The sequence below is a fragment of the Euprymna scolopes genome, chromosome 30 (assembly GCF_053919585.1).
Source record: "Euprymna scolopes isolate OS-2025 chromosome 30, ASM5391958v1, whole genome shotgun sequence".
Taxonomy (NCBI): domain Eukaryota; kingdom Metazoa; phylum Mollusca; class Cephalopoda; order Sepiida; family Sepiolidae; genus Euprymna; species Euprymna scolopes.
Genome location: NC_136511.1, coordinates 82,560,572 through 82,582,002, shown reverse-complemented (window position 1 = coordinate 82,582,002; position 21,431 = coordinate 82,560,572). Strand labels below are relative to the sequence as shown.

At 29.8% G+C, this 21,431-nt stretch overlaps 1 protein-coding gene across 6 annotated transcripts in view; it reads left to right on the top strand.

Annotated features, from left to right (window-relative positions):
* Nucleotides 1-597: 597 nt before the first annotated feature.
* LOC145254860 (coiled-coil domain-containing protein 6-like) overlaps nt 598-21,431 on the top strand; it is a 181,176-nt gene continuing 160,342 nt past the window's right edge. For 2 of the 6 annotated variants that reach the window (XM_080113720.1, XM_080113719.1), the window contains exon 1: nt 617-1,037. In XM_080113720.1, coding sequence (XP_079969846.1) covers nt 795-1,037 — 243 coding nt within the window. In that variant the 5' untranslated portion in view covers nt 617-794. Of the gene's footprint in view, nt 1,038-21,431 lie in introns of all 6 variants that reach the window. The other 4 variants (XM_080113716.1, XR_013863818.1, XM_080113717.1 and 1 more) reach the window with 4 other exon arrangements.

Genomic DNA, 21,431 nt, shown 5'->3' with positions numbered 1-21,431 from the left:
AACTCGACTTATTTCCACCAGGTTTTATTTAGTTTTTCGGTGCTTATTTACAATTCAACCCCTTTAAAAATGCTAAATTGAAAAAAAAATCTTTATGATGTATTCCGCACGGAACGGCGATGTCATTACAAAAAATCACATGAATTGATGAAGTAACTTTATTTTCATAAAGAAAATCATTTAAACTTTTTTTGCGATTAATGTGAAATCGTAAGCATTACAAAGCTGATCACGCAAGTTTTAAATATTGTGGACTTTACTCTTCAATATGGCGACGTGAGACAGTTCCTTTTTGTTTATTCATAAAATTTGATTTTCTTAATTAAAAGTAAAACTACTTGATCAATTTATATGACTTTTGGAATATGATACCTTCGTTCGGTGAAGGGTACACCATAAAAACTTTTCTGTTTTTTTGTTTTTTAATTAGGTTGAATTCTAAATAAGAATGTAAAATAAGCACAAAGGCCAGTTTTCAAATGATCTAGAGACTTCTGCTATGGCACAAATAAAAACAAATAGAATTAAAAAAAAAAAAACTACTAGCTTTGTTTATTTTTCGGATTGGTAGATACGAAACTAAGGCTTCAGCAAAGTCAGTGGTTGTGTCGATCATCATCACAATCAACATGAAAGAATGCCATAAAGCTTAAACATATTGTTGGCTATGGCCAATAGTATTGATCACGAGTAGTAGTAGTGGTGGTAATCCACAGAGCAGCAACAACAACAACACCAACAACAACAGCATCAAAAACGTTAGAATAAGCCGCGTTTTTTATCAAGTAGTCGTCATGATGGCGGACAGTGCAAGTGAATTAGAGAGTGATACGAGCTCTCTGGATGGCGCTGGAGGTAGCGGCAGTTCGAGTATGCAGCCACCATCGCCTGCTCAGGTCGAGCAATTATTTACAAAACGAATTGATTCCATACAGCAGGAAAATAAGGTCCTTAAAGTGGAACTGGAGACATACAAACTCAAATGTAAAACCCTACAAGAGGAGAACCGTGAATTGCGAAAGGCCAGTGTGAGCATTGTAAGTAGTTAAAGAATTAAAAGAATCAATGCTTCATTTCGTCTTTGCACTGTTATTATCAGTAGTATAATTCGCCGTGGTTATTCTTTAATTATTTACGTATATAATAAATAATGAAATGGGTCTTATCTTAACATTTTCAATTATTGTTATGGAGCTCTATTTGAAAGAGTATCGAGCTCTTTGTGTAGTGTGCAAAAGCTGTCTTGTTTGAGCTCTGTCCGATTCCAAGAGGTTGATTCATTTTTCATGTTATAGACATCGGTATTCCGAAATATTGTTTAAAATATAACCTCTTAACGTCGTGTTATTAAATTTTACTTTCAAAATATCTTGAATATGCTTTAAATAAATAATTATATATCATTTGGTCATTGCAGATCGTTTTATGACTCCCCCAGTCCCCCACTTGCAAAAAAAAAAAAGGGGGGGGGGACACACGCTTTTCTAAAATAAGTTGCTATTGATAATAAAAACAAACAAACAAAAAACGTGTAAAAACCTTTAAAAACATTGCCAGTATTTATTCCCTATTTTTAAAACTGACTGACTTAAGTGTCTTGGTTGGACTCTGTTCCGATTCCGTGTTTATATATATATATATATATATATATATATATATATATATATTACTCCCCCCCCCCCCGAAATAACGCTTAAAAATATATGTAGAATACGGACCGTGTTATTATTTGGAGGGGTATTTAAGTTGAAATAAATGTTACGCTATCTTTTGTTTATTAAATTGATAGATGAAAATATGGAATTTAAAAATAAATAAATAAAAAGACCCGCGATGATTTTCAAACCGTGTTATTTCAATACAGTCCATATTCTGTATAAGTATCCAAAAATCACTTGATGTTTTGTTACTGAGTTATTTCAAATTCTGCATTTAACAAAAAACTCCGAAACATAATGGCAATTTTCACAAAGCTTCTAAGAGCCATAACGTTTTTATGGTAATAGTCAAAATTGGAAGCGGATTAGGTGATTTTTATTTTAATTATGACCTGCTGAGCGTTTTGTAGTTGGAATCAGTTTAGTATTACTCATGAAGAAAAACACTTTAAACGAGTAAATGCTGATATTTTCGGCTTATTTGCTATGAGGACGACCTATTGGTTACTAACTTAGGTAAAGACTATTTATTTCTATTAATACGTAATACTAATTTATTTTTGACTCAAACGTTCAGCATGTCATAATCTTAACAAAATAATAGAGTACTATGCAGAGAGTCCGTGCTGAAATAATAACGTTATTATTTAAAAAGCCATTCTTCACAGGGAGGTTGTTTTGTACCTATTCTGTACTTGTCCCTTGCAACTGAAAAAAAAAAAAAAAAAAAAAAAAAAAAAAAACAGAACTTTAATTAAACGTGAAAATACGATACGTGGACTAGTGGATCACTAGTTATCACATTTTCAAAAAAAATAGTTTTTTACATTGGGTGTTTTTGTTTTTTTTTAATTTTAATTTTTTTTTTTTTGTATATTTCAGTAGAAAATATAAAACGCGCTTTTAAACCTCTCTCCTAATACTTGTAATTTATCGACAAAAGGTGAAATCTATTACACAAATTGTTTTGAACAAATTGCCCAATCAGATTAAAAATAATGGCTCTAAGTGAATTTGGTCACCATCAAATATTTTAATTTTTGGTGCTTATTTTGAAAAAGAAAAGCTATCTGAAATCTTTGAAAGAATTGTATAGTGAATATTAATTATTCCCTATCCTATGATATTTAATTTTTAAAAGTTGACTTGTGTCCAAAAAAGGTATGCGAGATATGTTGGATCATTCCAGACAGTTTTTCTTATGAAGCACCGTTTTAATGTCTTCGGCAGTATTTCTTTCATTTTTAACAACAGCTGACCTAAAACGTTTTTTTGCATTATCTACTTCGAAGTTTTTATAATTTTTTATAATATAATATAATTTTTAAATGAAGACACCTTTTCTATTCGTACTTTAAGTCTCTTTTGGCTTGTTTTACAATAACCAACAAAACAAAAGGAGTGAAAATACAACAGATAAATGTTACCAAAGGCAAGGTGCAGGTGCGTTATTCTTCTGCCTTTGTGGATAAGTTTTTTTTTTGTTTTGTTTTAATTTATTTTAATGAATTAAACAATAGTATGAAGTCTGTTAAAATTAAAGCAACCCATCTTTTGTTTTTGTTAACGACTGCAAAAAAAAAAAAAAAAAAAAAAAAAAAAAAAATTCGCCTTTTTACCTGACACAACAGTGGCCCCCGAGCTTATATTGGTGACATATCTTTCTTGTTTAAACTTAACAACCCATCTTCTTGGGCATTAAACATCTTCGAAAGGAGGTTTGGTTTATCGCCGGTCGCCTGATCCTCCCCTATCGGGAAAGGGGAGCGGGTTTTAAACGGTTTCGATAACAAATTTTACATTCATACTGAGTGCCCCTGCCCCCCCCCCCCTTGTGTGTGTGAGGGAGGGGGTCCACCACGAACTGAAGTCATGCCTAACATTACTGCAGTTAAAAGCGACAGGTAAATATTACTAATTGGTAAAACCGCAGTTTAGTGGCCTGAACATAATTACAATGAGAAATGGTGTACAGGCGATAAATATTGTTTTACGTTGTTTTTGTGGAACCATTTCGAGTTAAAATCTAAATCTATTTAATATTGCGTTTGGAATCGTAAGAACCTGTTTGAAATGTCTACATATGCTGAAATGATCGTAAAAACAAACAAACAAAAAGCGATGGCCGTGTTCATACAAACAGAAGTTAGAGAAGTAATTGTTTATCTAGAAACCAAATTGGAAATAAGGACTAACGAAACGAAATAAAAACTTTTACCAATAACCAACAAAACAAAAAAGGGATGAAAATAAACTAATATACAACGAATAAATATTACCGAAGGCAAGATAAGTTATTGAGTTTTCTACCTACCTGGATGTGTTTTTGTGTTTTAACGTATTTTAAAGTGTATATTTATTCTGAAACAAAAGTAGTCAAGTCTGGGAACAGAAAAGTAGGTTTTCTTATAGCCATTTGGACTCTCGATAATCTCTCAAAAATTAAGCAATATTAGTAGAACATTTTCGTACGGTTTGTAACATTTGTTGGATAGGTTTCTGTCAATTTCACGTGTTCTATTTTTATTACTATCTGCTAGTGATCGAGTATTTACTGTCATCATCACTTTGTTTTTTTATGTTTAAGTGTTTTAATTTTTATAATTATTTCAAAACTTTCTATACTTAAGGATTTGGTAAAGTTTATTCTACAGAATTTAAACTAAACTTAAAACTTGGGTTAGAATTTAAAGAAGTTTGATTCAAATTTTGCAGAAGTATCAACATTTTAAAGCATTAGCCGCTTAAATGCTTCAGAATTTAAAGTTCCGAATTTTTAGATGAGGGCTGATTGTTTCTATTTACTTGTATTGATCGAACTATTGTTCTCATCTTGAGTGTTATTTGTGCAATGTTTCAGTCGGATTGGCCTTCGACCATCTTCAGGCATGTTGTTTGTTTGGAAAAAAACAAAAGTTACTGGCTCCGTAGATTTGTCAACCAATTTTTCACAAATTCAAAACTATAACCATAAAATAAACTCACAAAATACGAAAATATCTACAAAACCAGTAACTTTTTTCTTTTCCAAACATGCCTGAAGACAGTCGAAGGACAATACAACCGAAACGTTGCACAAATAACACTTGAGATGAAAACAATAGTCTAATCTAGGCACTGCCAAAAATGGCCGCAAAATCAAGTTGTTGTTGTTTTTTAAAACGAAATTACATTTATTAAAATCCATTATTTCTGAGTAACTTTTTTTTTTTCCAGAAAGATAAAACCCTGAATTTTATCATATAGAAAACAGAATAATGTAAAACTTTTTCTACTATTTTTAATTAAATTTTAAATGTTAAATTTTCCCAAAAAGTTAACAATTGACATTTTTGTGTCTTGCACAAAAAACGTACATAAATATTTAAAAAAAAAAACAAAACAAAAAGGTTTTTGAAATAATTTATTTATTGTCTAACTAAGATTTAGGATGATTTTCTAAGAGAATATGCAAAAATATTATAATATAAGTACCTGGATTTCAAATAATTCCACTTATTCATATAGGTAACCCATTATTTCGCGTCAATCTAGACTCTAGATCGACACTGTTTACGTTTGCGTTTGATAAGAAGCAAACTATGGAAGACCAAACAGGCCAAAAAAACTTATTTTTCAGTAACGAAAATTTCAATGTATTATTAAGCTGAGGCTGGCCAGTACCAGATGGGTGACCATTTGTATGAGTTTGGTTTTTAATGTGTATGTGTGTGGGGGCCAGGCTCCCCAAAATGGGGTGTGGGGGCAATTTAAAGCAGAATAAAAAAAAAATTATTTCAGCGCGTTTGGTCCACCGTAGTCAAAAGGCGGCAAACGTTTTCAAACGGGATCGAAAAAAATGATGCTATTTTTAAAACAAAGGGCACAATATTTATCGAATTTTTTTTTTTTGTATCAATTCTTCAAAGCATGTCCTGTTTAATAATGGTCATGCATTATTCGGCTCGCTAAAAAAAAATTGTTAATTTATTTATCAAAGATTTTAAAATGGCTTTTTTTGTATAAATATTAAAAAAAAATTTTTTTTTGTTTTGCTTAACTTAATTATTTTACTTAACATATTCACCGAATTTCACACTTCAAAACTCCAAAGCGGGATAATTAAACACAATCGAAGTTCTGATATTCAGACGTCAAAATAAGGTATGCAAACAATTTTTTTTTTTTTTTTTTTTTTTTTTTTTTAATCTATAATTCTGTCCCTTACAACAAAACAATATGTTGTGTTCAATTTCAGATGATTATTTTAAGCATATTTGTACCACCTAAAAACAAGGGGGGGGGTTGTAAGTAAAAAAAAAATATATATATATAAATATCGTTTATAAAAATAAGTACACTGTTATAAAGTTAATTCTTCTCTTAATAATCGCTGAAAATTTCGTATTGATCGGATAATTACCTGATTTTTGGTAGATTTTTAAAAAGACGGTCCGTCAAAAAGTACTTACCTGCCCCCCCAGTTTTGGTGGTGCCTAATTAACATGATTTAAATGGCTTTTCTTATGTGCAAAGAAACTGCAATGCATTCTGGGAGATTTAATTTTGTAAAAATATTTTAATAGGAAATTTAATTTATTGATAATATAAAAGATGCAATGATACTGTATTATTATTGCATTTTTATTTCAAATAATTGATTTTAAAGAAAAAATGCAAGTCTCGTAGAAACGAGAAACTAATAGATACGAGAAGTGGTGACCATTTTAATAAAGAAATTAAAATGTACAACATTTTTAAACACCTAACATTAAAGAAAATACAGATGGAACCAAAATATTAGCAAAAGTAAAACAATTAGTGAAATATGTTATGTCACGTAACTTTTTTTTTTTTTTTTTTTTTTTTTTTAAATTATTATTCAGTCATGGTCATTAAACCATTAGCAATAAACAAAGACTACCTAGTTAATTAAGGAATGCATAAAACTTAGGAACATCATGATAGACAATACAGAACTCCAAAAATGTTGCAGTGATGAATGTTTATTCACATAGTTCTGAGGTAGAACGTTCAGGACTGCAGAACAAAATGCAAAAATAGATTGCCGGTACATCTCTGGGAAAACACCTGTGTGATTATGCAGTGGGTCTAATGTGAATGTATATTGCAGCAGGTTTAGTCTGTTCAGCTGCAGCACAGGACAAAGCATTGCAGTGAGATAAAAACCATGAAATATTCTGTATGCAACAGATGCAACTGTCACATTCTGGCAAGTAGACAACAGATCTAATTCAAGTGGATCATATACTCTAGTGGGAACTTTTTCTTTTTTTTTTTTTTTTTTAAACGTTTTGGGTAAAATGGGTCCGTAAAAGGGCATAACACCCGAGATTTGCCACTTTCTGCTTGGAATTAGTTCAGGAAAAAACGGTGAAGGGTGAAAATTGGTCCCTTGTATATTTTAGTGAATAGAAAATTGGTCCCTTGTATATTTTAGTAAATAGGCACATATGTATCACAAATTATGAAATTATTAGAAAATAATCCCAAAGAATACTTGGTACGTGCAAAATAAAGTAATGATCCCCAAAATGTATAAAGATTTTCACCCCACCCTTCATTTAAAATTTCACTAAAATTCAGCAAGTCAACTAATTTTCATGAAATTTTCAGTATTTATTAATGATCACAGAATATAATGAACCCATTATTTTTTTAAATATTTGTTTTAAGTACTAGAAAACGGCATAAATTTTTTTTATGAAAAATAAAGCATCATAAATGTTAAATTTTTTTTCAAAAATATTTCAGTAACATTATGAAAAAGCCCTTAAAGTCCATGTTAATGAATTCTGTATAACTTAAAGAAAAATTCTTGAACTCACAATATTATTAGTGAATTAAGCATTTAATATTTAAATTGGTATTAAATATTTTCACCCCCAAAATAATGTAATGGTAAAAAATATTTCATGTGATTTTAATGATAGCAATTTTCACAAAAATTTCAAATGTAATATATTTTTTTTTTGTCTGCATGAACGTGGAAACGGCAGCATATTTTTTTTTTTTTTTTATAATGAAAATAAAAAAAATTCATAATTGAGATCCAGGACCACTAAGAAAAATTTAAAAAATTGGATTATTTTTACTAACAATTAATTTGGAGGAGTACAGATGGGCAACATTGTTAAAAAACAAAAACAAAAAAAAAACAAACAGAATTTACATCCCACATAATTAGCTTATTTTTTTCAATGTTACCGTAATCAGTGATTTTTTATTGACTTTTCAAACTTTAAATGCATTTTTACTTAAAAAGGATTAATTTAATTGTTACAACACATTTAAAAATAAATCAACTCATCATTTAAAAAAAAAATTGATGCTGTAGGCATTTTACAAAAATTATTTCAAAATTTAAGGAAAAACATTGATAATCAAGATTTCATCAATATTTTCAGAATATTACTGAATTTGTGAATTTTTAACCAATACTGTTGATTATTGTTTAAAATGCCACTGAACTTAAAATTAATACCAACTTAAATTCAGTCTTTATAAAATCTTAATTGTATACATTAAAAAATAATCTAATTAAATAAGTACTTCCATTTTATTACAACAAAATAGGATTACCTAAATTATTTTTATCTTTAAAAATACAAGAATTATGGTATGTTTTAATTTCTCTATAAATTTAAAAATAAAATTGAACTTTTAACATTTGTGTTTCCATAGAAATTCTGTGTTGCCTTTTTGTTTTTGAGCCAGCGAAGGCCGGTTTTTCTTACTAAACTCGCTTTTTGGGGATAATCAAGCAATATCTTTTAGTTAAAAACGAGGTGTCTTTAATTCAGGATCTTAAAACTTTACTAATTATCTTTGAAATAGTTCTAAAAAAACTAATATTTATCTTTCAAGGGATTTATTTTTACAATTTATTTAGCATTCAAATTTAGCTAAATTTCCAAATTTTTGGAGCCACCGTGAAAATAGTTTTCATTATAACTTTTTCACTTTTTTTTTTTTTCCTTTTAGAGATTAACTTTAGGCTCTAATCAAAAAGTAATTGGAAACTTATAAAAAATTATAAGCCGGTTTTCAAAAATATGAACCCATATCAGTTTTCACTATTAAATCGCACATGCCTATATTATACAGGTCAGACTCCACTATTGTTTAGTTGTGATATAAGCAACAGTATTTCTCAAGAAGTCACAAAACATATCTAAATATTGAATGAAAGAATTCTATTGCATTAACATTGTTAATGAATTATATCTGGCATTATCCGGGAGTTTATTTTAATAAAAAAAGCGTGTGAACTGAAAATTAAATTTAATTATGGCCTCTTTTTTTGCCCCCAAACAATGCATATTGCCACTTGGACATAAGGGGCTACTATTTGAAATTGTGTCTAACAGGAGACTGGGGAGTTGAGCAGCAGAATTTCTGTTCACATTATATTTCAGTTTTTGCAGCTTAGTATAGTCAAGAAAGCAGAAAACTGGGAAGGGGATTCCAAAGCCTACTAGTACTAAGGGAAGAAACTATTAGAGTAGAAGGTTTTTCAGTATCTGGGGATTTCAACAGTGAAGAGGTGGGATTTTGTTGCTTGTTAATTTAGTCGGGGGTATTTACATCAAGGTGGGGCACAGCATATTCCATTAAAGTACTTGTCAAACAGACACAAGGATACAATATTATGGCAATGGAACAAAGGTTGGCGCTTTCTAGCACAGTTTTGGTCATTAAATTATTGTCCTCGCACAAAAGTGCCAGGACACAATGTTTTCTACTACTTCTATCTAATAGGCGCTTTTGCTTTGTGAGGATATAATTGTCTGTCTCTTAAATTTTTCTTGTTTTTGGACGTTTTAAATTTTTATCTCTTTATCGTTATGTACTGAATATTTGTTATTGAAACCTATATAAAATTTGTTCCATATTTCATTCTAAACACTTTTGCTTTTTAGAGAATTGAAAAATTTTGCTTTTGAAGAAAATTATTTAAGTTTGTTGTAAAAATTTAAGATTTATTTTTTAAGACATTGCATATAATAAGATGGTTGCATAGTAGCAGTAGGAGAAATACAGATGAAGAGAGTAAGAGACACATATATACCAATAGTTTAAAAAGTCTATATGATACTAAAACTGTCTGCTTGTCATGATATTTGTCACGTTATATGAGGACATATTTTAATATCTATTAAAACAGATAGGAGGAGGTTAGAAACTTGGTTTTAGTAGTGCTCTGGGGGTCACCTGAGTGTTTATCTTTTTTCACAACTTTCTAAAAAAAAAAAAAAGGAAGAATTCTCTTGGGGGGGGGGGGCACAGTTAGAAACTTGCTTCTAGCAGTGCTCTGGAGGCTTCTTTAATTTTAGTTAGTGCTTTCAGTAGTGCTCCAGAGGCCTCTGGAGGTTTAATCTTTTTACTGCGCACTTATGAAATTGTTTTTGTTGTGCGCTATATTTTATTTGAAGTGGTAGATTAACTTTGTTTTAAAACAAATGAGTCCCAGAATAATGAGAGATAAAAATGTTTTAAAAAATGTTGAGCATACTTTTTTAATACTGCTTTATTTATGGCTTCTGTCAATAATCTGAAACAAACTCTAAAGCAATAAGTTATTAATGCAGTAGAACACTCGGTAAACAGTATATGCTGCATAAAATAGTGCTCCATTCCTTAGATGTAACAGGTGCGTGCAATAATGTAGTAGGCCACTTGGAACATTATAGATGCTAAATCCAAATGTATTATAATTTTACCCTTATTACATCTGATGTTGAATACCCTAGATAGAATAGATATAAGAGCTGAGAGAGAAGGAAAATAGTAATACAAAGGAGAACTAGAAGAAAGACGAGTAGATTTAATTGCATATTCTTTTCTGTTTGACTTTGTTTGAAATCGAATTTTAATCATTTTTGTATTACAAATAACTTTATCTTTTCACCCAACAAGAATATTGAAGCAAAAATATAATTTCAACTTGTTACAGGCTTTTTAAAACGTTTAGCTGAAAATTATATAACTATATCATTAATTGCTAAATAATAAATTTAGTACAACAAAATGTACATAACATAAAATAAATCCAAGGTAATCTTTATACCTTGCATTTTAAAGTTTATAACAGTGCACATTGAAAATTGAATTTCAAATTAAATCTTAATTTTAAAAGTTTATAAAAAAATCATTTTGTTTAATCATTTTCATGTCTTGTAAAAAAAATGCATTAACTTGTAAGACTATGACTAAATTTTAAGTTGATGTTTTAATTTCTCTTTATAATATGTTGGATGTAAATAACTTCCCAAATTTGCAATTCGTGAGAATTTGTGGTTACTTTTAAAAGCCAGTCTCTATTTAAGTTTGAAATTCCGGATTATGAATTAATTATTACTTTTCTTTTTCAACAATTAAGATTAAAACTGCTGATTTGTTTACAAATAAAACAAAATGCATTCGGGTAGAGATGAATTTGTAATTGTGTTTAACAGAATTTTAAATGTTGGTGAAGGTGCAACAATAACATGTTAGAAAGTGGGTTTTGAAATGACACGGTTTTGTTAACTATGCTCTACCCTTACCAGATTGTTTTTGTTTTACGTTATGCATTAATAATAATAATAAATTATGTTATGCATTAATAATAATAATAAATTATGTTATGCATTAATAATAATAAATTATGTTATGCATTAATAATAATAAATTATGTTATGCATTAATAATAATAATAAATTATGTTATGCATTAATAATAATAAATTATGTTATGCATTAATAATAATAAATTATGTTATGCATTAATAATAATAAAGTATGTTATGCATTAATAATAATAAAGTATGTTATGCATTAATAATAATAAAGTATGTTATGCATTAATAATAATAAAGTATGTTATGCATTAATAATAATAAAGTATGTTATGCATTAATAATAATAAAGTATGTTATGCATTAATAATAATAAAGTATGTTATGCATTAATGATAATAAATGATGTTATGCATTAATGATAATAAATGATGTTATGCATTAATGATAATAAATGATGTTATGCATTAATGATAATAAATGATGTTATGCATTAATGATAATAAATGATGTTATGCATTAATGATAATAAATGATGTTATGCATTAATGATAATAAATGATGTTATGCATTAATGATAATAAATGATGTTATGCATTAATGATAATAAATGATGTTATGCATTAATGATAATAAATGATGTTATGCATTAATGATAATAAATGATGTTATGCATTAATGATAATAAATGATGTTATGCATTAATGATAATAAATGATGTTATGCATTAATGATAATAAATGATGTTATGCATTAATGATAATAAATGATGTTATGCATTAATGATAATAAATGATGTTATGCATTAATGATAATAAATGATGTTATGCATTAATGATAATAAATGATGTTATGCATTAATGATAATAAATGATGTTATGCATTAATGATAATAAATGATGTTATGCATTAATGATAATAAATGATGTTATGCATTAATGATAATAAATGATGTTATGCATTAATGATAATAAATGATGTTATGCATTAATGATAATAAATGATGTTATGCATTAATGATAATAAATGATGTTATGCATTAATGATAATAAATGATGTTATGCATTAATGATAATAAATGATGTTATGCATTAATGATAATAAATGATGTTATGCATTAATGATAATAAATGATGTTATGCATTAATGATAATAAATGATGTTATGCGTTAATGATAATAAATGATGTTATGCATTAATGATAATAAATGATGTTATGCATTAATGATAATAAATGATGTTATGCATTAATGATAATAAATGATGTTATGCATTAATGATAATAAATGATGTTATGCATTAATGATAATAAATGATGTTATGCATTAATGATAATAAATGATGTTATGCATTAATGATAATAAATGATGTTATGCATTAATGATAATAAATGATGTTATGCATTAATGATAATAAATGATGTTATGCATTAATGATAATAAATGATGTTATGCATTAATGATAATAAATGATGTTATGCATTAATGATAATAAATGATGTTATGCATTAATGATAATAAATGATGTTATGCATTAATGATAATAAATGATGTTATGCATTAATGATAATAAATGATGTTATGCATTAATGATAATAAATGATGTTATGCATTAATGATAATAAATGATGTTATGCATTAATGATAATAAATGATGTTATGCATTAATGATAATAAAAATTGTTATGCATTATGATGATAATGATAATAAAAAAAAATCCTCATGAATAACACCCACATACTAGGTAGGAAACTTATTTTTCACACCCATAACAAAAAAATACAAGTAAAGACAAGTAAAATGAAATTAATTCATCGTAATTCTTACTTATCTTGAAGGGGAAGGATCAGGCTTTTAATCGCATATAAATATTCTTTAATATATGGCATAATCGCGTTGACACACCGGTTCTTGTCAGATCACCAAAGTTAAGCAACATTGAGCCTGATTAGTACCAGATGGGTGACCATTTGGGAATTCTAGGTGATGTATGTTCTCTCCGCCTATCTCGGCATTTGTTTCTAGTGGTCTTGTACATTCACTTCACTTGCCACTGGCATTTAACAATGTCAACTCAGGAGAGGTATGGTTGGAGATTGCGCCCGTCCTATTACAAACATTTCACGCGCAGGCGCCCTTACGTTGGTATCCAGTCTGTCAAAGACTGAATGAGCTTGGCTGAAAATATTTTATATTTTACACTGAATAAAACGGGCAAAATTTGATTTGAACACCACAAAATAACCAAAACATAAAAAAAAAAATGAAAATAACAATAACCTCGTAAATATACAGAAAATGGGCTTTATTATACATTAAAAATATAAGGAAATAACTTAGTACAAATATACATTATATCTTAGTTTTCATTCAATCATTATTCAAGTGAAATATAACAGTAAAAGTCTTTGAAATATGAAAAAGACATATGTTTGTCCAGGAAAATATCTTTAAGCAGACAACACCTAAAACTGTTGACTTCTGGTTTGGTATGGACACTGTTAACTGACAAAATTTCCTTTATTAATTTTCAATATTGTAATTTCTAGCCCGAAAAAAAAAAATGGCCGCAAAATCAAGTTGTTGTTTTTTAAAACGAAATTACATTTATTAAAATCCATTATGTCTGAGTAACTTTTTTTTTTCCAGAAAGATAAAACCCTGAATTTTATCATATGGAAAACAGAATAATGTAAAACTTTTTCTACTATTTTTTAACTAAATTTGAAATGTTAAATTTTCCCAAAAAGTTTACAATTGATATTTTTTGTCTTGCACAAAAAACGTACATAAATGTTTAAAAAAAAAAGGTTTTTGAAATAATTTATTTATTGTCTAACTAAGATTTAGGATGATTTTCTAAGAGAATATGCAAAAATATTATAAGTACCTGGATTTCAAATAATTCCACTTATTCATATAGGCAACCAGTTACTTCGCGTCGATCTAGAGTCTAGATTGACACTGTTTACGTTTGCATTCGATAAAAAGCAAACTATGGAAGACCAAACAGGCCAAAAAAACTTATTTTTCAGTAACGAAAATTTCAATGTATTATTAAGCTGAGGCTGGCCAGTACCAGATGGGTGACCATTTGTATGAGTTTGGTTTTTAATGTGTATGTGTGTGGGGGCCAGACTCCCCAAAATGGGGTGTGGGGGCAATTTAAAGCAGAATAAAAAAAAAAAATTATTTCAGCGCGTTTGGTCCACCGTAGTCGAAAGGCGGCAAACGTTTTCAAACGGGATCGAAAAAAAAATGATGCTATTTTTAACACAAAGGGCACAATATTTATCGAATTTTTTTTTTATATCGATTCTTCAAAGCATGCTCTGTTTAATAATGGTCATGCATTATTCGGCTCGCTAAAAAAAAATTAATTTATTTATTAAAGATTTTAAAATGGCTTTTTTTGTATAAATATTAAAAAAAAATTTTTTTTGTTTTGCTTAACTTAATTATTTTACTTAACATATTCACCGAATTTCACACTTCAAAACTCCAAAGAGGGATAATTAAACACTATCGAAGTTCTGATATTCAGACGTCAAAATAAGGTATGCAAACAATTTTTTTTTTTTTTTTTTTTTTTTAAATCTATAATTCTGTCCCTTACAACAACACAATATGTTGTGTTCAGTTTCAGATGATTATTTTAAGCATATTTGTTCCCACTTCAAAACAAGGAGGTGGGGTGTTTGTAAGCAAAAAAAAAATATATATATATATATATATATAAATATCGTTTATGAAAAATTAGTACACTGTTATAAAGTTCATTTTTCTCTTAATAATCGCTGAAAATTTCGTATTGATCGGATAATTATCTGATTTTTGGTAGATTTTTAAAAAGACGGTCCGTCAAAAAGTACTTACCTGCCCCCCCCCCCAGTTTTGGCGGTGCCTAATTTAAATTATTTTTATTAAATTCCTTTTTATTCTAGGAAATATCAATTTTTAATTTCCAAAACTAAGCTTTTTTAAAATCTTAACTAAATCCTTAGATTAACTTTATCGGAAAATTTTCTATTCAAAATTTTTGTATGAACTTATAAACTAAAAGTCACGTTTTTATTTAATATTAACAGATTGTAAAACATGCCGAGCACAAAAAAATTCTAAACTCATTGTTTCAGCTACTTGGTTTAAAAATTATATTTTTGGTCTGACAAAAGAAAGCAGTAATGCTACGATTTTTGTCAGCAAACAGTTTTGTGTCATCGGTCTGCCATAGAAAAATTTATTCACGTTCGATTTCTAAATATTTTTTAATTATTCATTATTCAAAAAACGGTATAGATTAAAAAAAAATTATTAATAGTAAGATTGTTTCTTCACAACTTTTAAAATGCAATATTTCACTTTTCTCTTTCTTTTTTTTTCTTTTTTTTTTTTTCACGAACTCTGCAAAATTGGAAATCCTGAAATTTCAGACAAAAACTATCAAATGTAATTAACGAATAAGAATTTTTTTATTTTCGTAAAACTTAAACAATGTTGATATATTTTTAAATTTTTTAAATTTTTATTTATTTTTTTTCGAAAAAATATATAAATCAGCAACGATTGAAACCCAAAATTGAATATATTTTATTTCATCTTTCCAGTATATTTTAATATGTAACAACAACAATGAAATCAATCCCTCCCCTCCAATAATTCTTAGAGCACTTTAGGGGTGGCGATGCAAAATATGAGGATTTATATATATATATATATATAATTATTATTTTGAAATAACAAACGCATACATCAAAATGTACAGCTCGTACTTTTACATTTCTTTTCCAGGACTTCTTTCCTCTATAACAACAAAATGAAGAAAAAAAAAACTACGAACTGACTATCTTGATGAAGCTATTTTTTGCGAAATATTGAACTTACAACATCAACAAAAGGACATAAAAATGGTTTTATCATTTTCCTGGCACTTAGTTTTCAAAATATTCAAAAATATATATTTTATTTATTTATTTTTTCTTTTTAGAGGATTTTAAAAATCGCGTTTTCATCAATTTACGTAGTAATAACATTGAGATCCATTATTCTTGTTTTTAGCTTTTTGGAGAACTTTTTGAAAATTCACCGCTTTTACGGAGAATAAAAATATTAGACCTTTTTATAATCTTTCTTCATGAGAATACTGTAAAAATTGCTATTATTAAGGGGAGTCGAAAATTCCACCTTTATTATGGTCATACCTAGTATACGAAGGTGTCGGATAATTTTATTATAAGAGATTGTTGAAATGTTTACGCATATTAATTAAACTTTGGGCGATTTTCCAGCATAGCTAACAAAACAAATAAACAACAAATGTTATGAAAGGCAACCGAAGTTAATTTTCTACGTACTTGGATAAGATTTGTTTGTTTTTAACTTATTTAAAAGTATTTATTTAAAAAATAAAGATAATCGCTCAAAAATCGAAACTTAAACAAAATACCGGTAGAACATATTTTCACGCGATAGGTGACATTGGATGTACTTCTACCAATATTTTTATTTTTCGATTTTTGAAGTGATTATCGAGTATGGATTGAATGAGGCCACTCAACAGGTTTTATAGTACATAGACGTATCTCTCCATCGTACAGTATATCGATACACTAAGGCTGACTGGGATAGCTTCCGTACATTTATAACTGATCTACCTCTGCATTCCATATTTAAAAAGGATGTGTCCTCTATAGTATTAGACCTGACGGAATGGTTAATTGTAGGTATTGATCGTTTCATACCCTCGAAAAAGTTTCAGCAAAAACCTAACAGCCAGCCATGGTTCTCTCCAGAATGTGCTGCTGCCATTGCGCACAGAAATCACTTTTTCCACCGTTTCCAACGTAATAGATGTATGGAAACTAAAGCCGCTTTCAGGACTGCCAGCAACCATTGTAAGAAAGTAATAAAGAGCGCAAGATGGTTGTATGCTCAATCTGTTAAGTTCAAAGTAGCTGAGCAGCGGATTGGTTCCCACCAGTTTTGGCAAATAGCAAACAGAATTCTGAACAGAAGCGTGTGCTCCATCCGAACTATCATCAATGGACCTGAGGTAATCTCGTCAGCATCAGACAAAGCCAAACTCTTTGTCAAGAACTTTGCAGCTAATTCTACCTTTTGCGATCAAGGCTGCCAACCCCCAATATTTCCTCCTGTATCTGAAAACACACTATGTGATATACGTATATCTGTACGTGATGTTGCCAAGCTAATCAAAAACCTTGATTCCAGTAAAGCAACTGGCCCGGACGGTATTCCAATTATAGTACTCAAAAAACTTCAACCTGAACTAGCGCCCATACTTACAAAACTATTTAAACGTTGTCTTAAGGAGAATAGTTTCCCATCTCCCTGGAAAATTTCATCAGTATGCCCTGTATTTAAGAATTCAGGTGATCGCTCATCCCCCTCTCAGTACAGGCCAATAAGTCTCCTGTGCGTCATGAGTAAGTTGCTGGAATCTGTGTTAAATACAGAAGTAATCAACCATCTCAACAAAAATAACCTTAGTGACACTCAATATGGTTTCCGTTCTGCTAGATCTACAGCAGATGTGCTTACAGTTATATCTCATAGGATTAGCAAATCTCTCGACGGTGGCAACCTTTCTAGGGCAATTGCTCTTGACATATCTAAGGCCTTTGATAGGGTATGGCATAAAGGTTTACTTCATAAGATCTCTAGCTATGGTATAGCTGGAAATGTCTTCTCAATTATTAAATCATTTCTTTCTGATAGGTTCATAAGAGTAGTAGTTGAGGGGCATAAATCAGAAGCCCACAGTATTAATGCCGGTGTCCCTCAGGGGTCCATCCTGGGCCCAACTCTTTTCCTGATCTACATTAATGATCTTCCAAATCACATCCTTACATCATTTGTAGACATTTATGCTGACGACACTACCATTTATGGTAGCACATCTAAGACAGTAAACGACCAAGTTCTCTCCAATTCTCTCTCCTCTGATCTTGAGCATGTAGTACAATGGGGAAAGGAGTGGCTGGTTACTTTTAATGCATCTAAAACCAAGCTTCTCTCTTTACATCATCAACATTCTGATCCCCATCTGGCATCAATTGAAATGAATGGCTCTCGTCTTCAGGAGGCCTCAAGTTTTGACAAGCTTCTGGGCTTGACCATTACTCCTGATCTTAAATGGAACACGTACATCAAATCTGTTGCCAAGGCCGCTGGAAAAATGGTGGGTTCTTTCTATCGATCCAGTAGATATCTCACTGCTGATGCAATTCTCTATTTATATAAGAGCCAGGTACGTCCAAGGATGGAATACTGTTGCCACATCTGGGCAGGAGCTGCTAGAAAGGACTTGTCCTGCCTTGATAGTTCAAAATAGACTTCGTAGCCTCGTAGGAGATGTCCTTTTCTCTTCCTTGCAACCTCTATCTCACAGAAGAGATGTTGCGAGTTTGTCTCTGATGTATCGTTATTTTCATGGAAAGTGTTCGACTGAGCTTCAATCTATGGTCCCCCCTCGCAAAACTTTCACAAGAAACACTCGTCTAGCTGTAAACACTATCAATAATTTCCCCCCACTCTTTATCTGTGCCTAAACCTAAACGTAGATTCGATGAACAAAGCTTTTTTATTAGAACTGCACGCCTGTGGAATTGTCTTCCGTTTTCCTGCTTTCCGGCTGACTACAATATGGTTGTCTTCAAGTCTAACGTAAATAAATTCTTGATGAACCGTTCCATATAAGTTATCAAATTTAACAAATTTTCATTACTAATGATTATTATATTGTCCAATTTCTACTGTACACTCTTTAACCCTTATCCTTGAGTGGCCTCTTGGCCTTGATAATGTGTTGATACCTATGAAAAAAAAAGAAAAAGTCCAATGTGAACAAGTTCTAATTGAATCGTCCCCCTAAGTAATCCAAGTTACAAAATTCCCACTGTTTACTATGCTAAAATTACAATGACTAATGTATACCTATTAACCCTTATCCTTGAGTGGCCTCTGGGCCTTGATAAGTGGTGACATCCATGTAAAAAAAAAAAAAAAAAAAAAAAAGTGATTTTTTTTATTTTTTTTTTTATTTTATTTAAAGAAACATTATCCAGGTAAATAGAAATGTAACTTGGCTAGGTTTTGGTAACATTTATTTGTTGTATATTTATTTTTCACACTTTTTTGCTTTGTTAGCTGTTTTGGAAAATCAAACTTTGTTATAACTCAGATTTCTCATTGTTAGAAATCCCTTACACGTTATTTCCATTTTTGTAAACCTATTTTTATCTCCAGTTTTCACATTGTTTTTACATTCATTTTTTTTTTTTACATTGTTTCTCGTTTGAAGACGTTTTATTTTACTTTTCATTATGATCGGCGTGTTTCTTCATACGTGGATTATAAATCTGTTAATTATTGGATTATTTTTATTTACCCCCCCCTCCTTTATGGAAGTGACAAAGACACGGATTAACATCTAAATCTTTATATTAAATTATGTTACCAGTTCTCAAATGTGTCCGTTTCTCACCTCTACGTATCCTGCAGTCCTCCTGCAGTCCTCCTGCACTCCTGCTCCTGCACACATTTATTTTTTCTTAATCGATTAGTTTTTGAAATAAAAGATGCCGTAAATAGCGTAAAATCCTGAAACAAACAAAAAGATCCTCTTAAAAAAATTACAAAATTAAATTTACCAGAATACATTTTTTTCCGTTCTATCGTAAATAAGTTAGGCATTTTAATCTTTTGCTAATAGTTGAGAGGTCGGTGGATAAATTACTTGATGAAATTTGGAAGGTATTATGAAGTATTTAAACTGTCGAACAGAAAATCATTTATTTAAACAGTCTTCAAAATTCTTAAAGTCCTCAGGTAATAAAAGATGGAACTTGCATAAAAATCTGGATACTAATACAGAATATGGACCGTGCTAAAATAATATAATTTAAAAAATATTATTTCAGCACGGTCGGTAGAAACCTATTAACATGCGGAGGAGGGTTTATTTTTTAAAACTTTTGTAAATAATTTAATAAACAAAATAACAAAAATTTAACTTGAAAATCCTATCTAAAAATAGCACGGTCCATATTTTCTATAAATACCTATTTTTTTTTCTATAGATTAAAACATTACCTTAATAAAAATAGTTTTAGTTTATAATAATTTGGTTCAATTAATAATGTAATGACTAAATGATACTTTAATATTTAATTGTATCTTTCAAAATCCTATTTAAAACAAAAAATTGATCCCCCTCCCACCTCTGAAAAATAACAGTTAAAAAAAGAAAAGCAATGAAATTAAAAAAAAAAAAAAAAAAATCCCGGGTAACGTTCTTTTTACATAACGAGATAATGTAACATGACTTTTTTTTTTTTTTTTTTTTTTTACTTGAAAAATATGATACAAAATGAAATAAACGAGTATTCTTCTATAAGTTTTTAGCCATTGTTGCCGTAATGTCATGCTGTTTAGTTTCTAAGAAGCTGTGGGTAAAAACAAACAGTTGAACAGTTGTCTCTCGAACCTCCAACTTCGAGCCAAATATGTCTCTTGTTCTTTATAGGATGATCATATTTTCGTCAGAATGCTGTAAAGGCTTTCGCTTGAATCCAAAAATAAACACTCGTTTCATGAATTTAATATTTAAAGCATAAAGCCTTATGAAAGAACATAAAAATTAATCTGTTTATTTATAAAGTTAAGGCGTTTGTCGCGTTGACATTGGCATTAATAGGCCAACTTCACATTAACGATGATGCTTTCTTTTTTTTCCACTGCAAGAAGGTGGGCCGAGAAGGTGGGAGATGAAGTCAGTGCACCAGAAGGGTGATGCACTCTGCCCCCCTCCCCTTCCTCCGCAAGAATTACCATGAACAAACCTGCCGGCATTCTTCTACAGTAGGAGCGCCACAGGTGATTGGCAATGCAAAGAGAGAAGATAAAGCCTGGGAGGATGCATCTTCTAAGACTGAGCAAGAGCATACCTTATTCCGATAACGGGGTCAACTAATATCGCAGTGTCTCAGAGTATGTTTCATGACAGCTTTAAGTTAAATAAACTTTATTTGATTATTAAATTATTAAGGAAAAACTATACTATAACTATATAGAACTATAAAGAAAACTCTTTAGACCATGGTATTTCGAAGCTTAAAATATCAGGAAGTTTTACTGGATGTTCTGGTGACTTGACAGGTCAATTAGAAAGCTCAAGGCGTTTCCATGAACAG